A 4,281-nucleotide genomic window follows, 5' to 3' on the forward strand; every position below is an offset into this window, starting at 1 on the left:
TAGTCCCTCAGCAAAGTGTCTGGTTGTACTCGGCATTTCTTATCTAGGATAAAAATACTGTATTTAAATAACACTGACAGTGTCCACAATATGTGTGTCTTTGAAGCAAAGTTGGGCCATATTTTGTCCTCCATCCCTCACTCTTGTGTCATAAAAATGTAGGGGATTTTTCTTGTATGGAAATAATCTGATCTAGAAAGGAAAATTAATGTAACTTTCATGGGTGACCCTTTCTCTTGTTCAGCAGGCTTTTGTTAGGGAAGACAACTCCTCCTTATAGCTACATTCAAATAGGCAGAAAAAAATCAAGATATCTTTTTCTGAATGTTTTAAGGTGTCATTTTAATGAGTCTGCCTTTCTTTAGTGATGGAAATAAAACATTCACTGTGAGGAAAGAGTAAATATTGTCCCACAGGCAGAATGAGGCAACCAGAGGCAGAGAGAGAGAAGCCACATTGGGTGACACAGGCTGTCTGCAGCTGGATTCCCCATCCCAAAGCCAACATTTCTGCAGTGTGGAACAAGGCTACCTTTCTGACCCATTCTTGGACTCAAATGGAGCCCTGAAGCCTTTGAGCACCATCAGAGCCGTAGAGGTGATTCCATGCACCCACAGTGAGGTTCTCACACAGACTGGATGGGAAGGAACTTGTAGAGTGCAAAAACCGAGCCAAGCTGGGCCCAGTTCCTGCTCAGTTAATGGAGGCAGAGGTTTGGCAGTGTTTGAGCAGTGTTCAGCACGTGGTTTACTTGGGCTGGCTCCCTGGGGGAAATCTACTGAGCAGCAGCTGCTCGGCTCATCTCTCCTGGGAAGGCTGCTCAGGGACACACACGGAATGGCAGGAGGAGACACCAAATTCTCCACTCCTCAGAGACATTCTGTCCTAAACTTCTGCCTCAGGGCTTTCTGCACGTTCTGGATCTTCTCTGTGATCACGGTGTCACTGAGGTGATCCCCAAACTTCTGCTTCAGCAGCACCCGGATGATTTTGATGCAGCGTTCGTCCATCATGGGCTTGGCCTCCCGGAAGGTGTTGCCCCTGCGCCCTGTGATGGAGTGGCTCTGGATGTAGTCAGAGGTGAAGAGTTTGTAGAGCAGAGTCTTGCAGGCTGTGCTGATTTTCTGGTCAAACCTGATGGTCTCTTTGAGCTGCTCCTTGGTGTAGCCGTTGAAGAGCTCCACCACCTCACACGGCTGTCGGTGGGGCTCCTCCTGGAAGGACAGGGATTCCAGCCTCTGCACCTTCTTCTTCAGAGAGAGGACGTCCTGTTGGAGGTCCAACACCATCCTTTCCAGCTGCTCCATCTTCTCCACCCTGAAAAATTAAAGTCGCTTGTGCAAAGGCAAGAAGACACCATGTCCTCACTCTGGATGTCACTCCTCCACCCAAGCAGTGATTAGATGCCTTCTGCCAGCAGGGCAGGACAACTCCTCTGACAGACTATCAGCCCTTCCAGCTATTCCTGGGTGAGGAGTAAGGCAGGAGAGAAAAGTGACATGATCTGGACTTTTCAGTTCTCAGGAATGTTCAGTTCAACCCTCAACTCCCCCTTGGCATGCATACATGGAGACTTTGATGCTCAGTTTTCTTCTTATTTGTAAGGAAAGACATAAAGCCTGTCTTGCAAGTCCCAGGACACATATATTTGTGGTATTAAACAACAGACTTGTGGGAAATGACAATGCAAGAACCATAACTTGAATTTTTTTGGCACCCATTTCTTGGCAAGAAAAACGTCCCTAGCATCATTTTATCACTGGATACTGGCCATCAAAGTAATGAGCAATAAGACAAGGAACACACAACCATGTTTTGATTGTTATAGGCTAGAGCTTTGTAGTTTCTGCACTGTTTTAGAGCCTTCTTGCATCTCTAAATCTAAGCCCTACAATCAGAAACACCTGGCTTGATTGCAAAGAGACTCAGCAACTTTGGAGTTTAAAATTGCCCCACTTTGTCACCCATCTGTGATCTCACTGCTCACTTTTGTAGTCAGAAGGAGAACACAGTTAGGAACAAGTGCCTTCTTTTGCTAATTACCTTTCCATCTCACCAGGACTGACATTTTTGTGAGCCCTTTCAAAGGTTCCTCACGGCTGGAAGAAACAAGCAAGTTAAACAGCACTGCCACAAACAGCTTTGTGCTCACATTCAAATTAATTCCTGAGGAGAATTATCTGGAATTCAAAGCAAAGTCAATTCTGGTTTCATTTGCAACAAGAATGAAACAGACTGAGAGGGAACATGAAGGGTTCTCAATGTGCACAAACTCCTCTGCATCCCCCTGGCACACAGATATGGGGGACCTCCCACTGACTCGCCATGGAATCAGAGCACAGGCTCATTTCTTGCTGTGTGTGCCCACACAAACTTCTGTTATCTTCTGTGCTTTGGGTTTAACCTCCATGAGCATCTACTCAAAGCAAGCACTGCCAGAGAATGGAGACAGTGTGGACAGAAATCAATATGTGTGGTGTGAAACATTCAGGCTCTTTATTGTGCTTTCAGGTGTTACCTGTTCAGACAGATCTGCTGTTGGCACGGGGACAAGATGCCATCTGGCTTCCTCTTCATTGGAAGGGCAACATAATCTGCAGCAAGGGTGAGAGACAAGCTGAAAAATCAGCTGTTGAAAAGGTCCTGAACCCCTCTCTCTCCAGAACATATTATCTAAGCACCCCTGCTAGATTGCATGGCAACACCTTATTCCATTTGCATAGCAGTGATCCAGACAGGCTTTCCAGGACTGATCAATGGGGATTTGTTATTAGAAAAAAGCGGCATCTCAAGGGCTTCTGTTCTAAGTGCAAATGATATGGTGGGGGCAAGGCAAGTAGAGCCAAATCATCTCTGGATGCTGCTGTTAGTCAGCAGGTAAATAAGACACTAGCACATTTTCATAAGTGCATTTAATGGGTGCAGTAGTGGGTGGAAAAATAGGGAAATAGGCAAATCTGAGAAGGTTTGACTAATGGAGACACAGGGCTTTGGGGAATTTCAGTTATTCAGGCATTCATTCATTCAGATTGTCTTTTGGCTTGGGGGGAGAGAACTGCTAGCCCAGGAAACAGCTGGTGCCTGACAGAGCAGAGACCATACACTACATACAGGCATCTCCCTTTAGACAGCCCTCCTGGAACAGATCTCCCAGGTGGAAAGGACCAGGAAATGCCATCTCTAACCTCTGTAGCCCTGAGACAAACCCATACAGCCCTGGAGCAAAGCAGAGGTTTTCTGACTGCTCTGCAAGTCCCCATCCCACCCTGTCACTCAGGACCAGGCAGCAGAGCCAGAACCCAAGGTTACCTCTGGCAGCTGGACCAGCCCTGTCCTCTTCACTCTGGGAAGTCCCTGGCCCTGGCATGGCCATGGTGATGAAGGTGGATGGAGGTGTGAAGGCACTGGCTGGGTGGGGGGGAGCTGCCAGTGAGCAGGGACTCCCTGCCACGCTTCCCAGGACACGCCTGTCCTTGATGGAGGAGCTGCTGGCATCACGGGGCAGGCTGGCCTCAGCCACCCTCAGCAGTGGCTTTGCAGGAGAGTTCCTGTCACTGGGGTATTTCCTGGATGCATTCCCTGAGGTCCATTTTGGAAAGGTTTTCCTGGATTGTTTTGGTGGGGATGGCATCATGCTGTGGACAGCTGGTTCTTCTTCTGAAAGGAAGGGAGATACTCAGGATGAGCAATGGGACAGCAGCGTGTCTGTCTTCCACTCCCACTCAGTGCTTTGTACACTGATTGCAATGATGTGAAATTTTTGATGGGACTACAACATGCTCAGCATCCTCCCACCCAAAAAGCTCCATGGAAGTTGAAAGGTGCAATTTTCAAAAGCCCTTACTCACTTAACTTCTCCAGGAGCTGTCGATCTTCCAGCAGCTTCTTCTCCAAAATACCTTTGTGCTCTGTAGGAAGAGAAGATCTTTCAGTACTAAACTCCTTCTGCTCCTGAGCAGCCCCAGATTGCAAACCCAGGCCAGGGGGGTGTCACTTACCAATTATGCCTTCCACCACACCCCAGTACAGCCCACTGAATCCAGGGCAGCGGGCCAGGACCTGCTCCCCCACAGTGCAGAGGTGGAAGGGCTTGCGGGGCTCCTTGATGTTCTCGGTGTCGATAACCCGGCTGCCGTCGGGCCAGTGATGAGCACGTAGAGCTTGGCTGACATCAGGGCTGCCCACCTGGAGCAGAGGGACAGTGTGGCAATGTCACCACAGGGGTCTGGGCTCTCCTGTGGGTGGGAGTGTTCACAAGATGTGCTTTACCCAGGCCAGCAC

The 4,281-nt window shown here is 48.7% G+C and overlaps 1 protein-coding gene across 1 annotated transcript; it reads right to left on the reverse strand.

The window, feature by feature from the left end:
* Nucleotides 1–315: 315 nt before the first annotated feature.
* Nucleotides 316–3,651, reverse strand: LOC140681081 (uncharacterized). Its single transcript, XM_072920393.1, has 3 exons — nt 3,310–3,651; nt 2,519–2,594; nt 316–1,317 (listed from the first exon to the last, which is right to left on the reverse strand). Exons 1-3 carry the CDS (start codon nt 3,632–3,634, stop codon nt 870–872), a joined length of 849 nt encoding a protein of 282 aa, XP_072776494.1. The 5' UTR covers nt 3,635–3,651; the 3' UTR covers nt 316–869.
* Nucleotides 3,652–4,281: the final 630 nt, after the last annotated feature.

This window comes from Taeniopygia guttata, chromosome 31 (assembly GCF_048771995.1).
Source record: "Taeniopygia guttata chromosome 31, bTaeGut7.mat, whole genome shotgun sequence".
Classification (NCBI taxonomy): domain Eukaryota; kingdom Metazoa; phylum Chordata; class Aves; order Passeriformes; family Estrildidae; genus Taeniopygia; species Taeniopygia guttata.

What these genes read in the sequence shown, in the direction of transcription:
- LOC140681081 (XM_072920393.1), bottom strand. Translation starts at nt 3,634, where the DNA reads ATGATGCCATCCCCACCAAAACAATCCAGGAAAACCTTTCCAAAATGG. An exon ending in GGCTGGTCCAGCTGCCAGAG is followed by an intron (nt 2,595 to 3,309) that starts GTAACCTTGGGT and finishes CCCTTGCTGCAG; the next exon opens with ATTATGTTGCCCTTCCAATG. An exon ending in CAGCAGATCTGTCTGAACAG is followed by an intron (nt 1,318 to 2,518) that starts GTAACACCTGAA and finishes TTAATTTTTCAG; the next exon opens with GGTGGAGAAGATGGAGCAGC.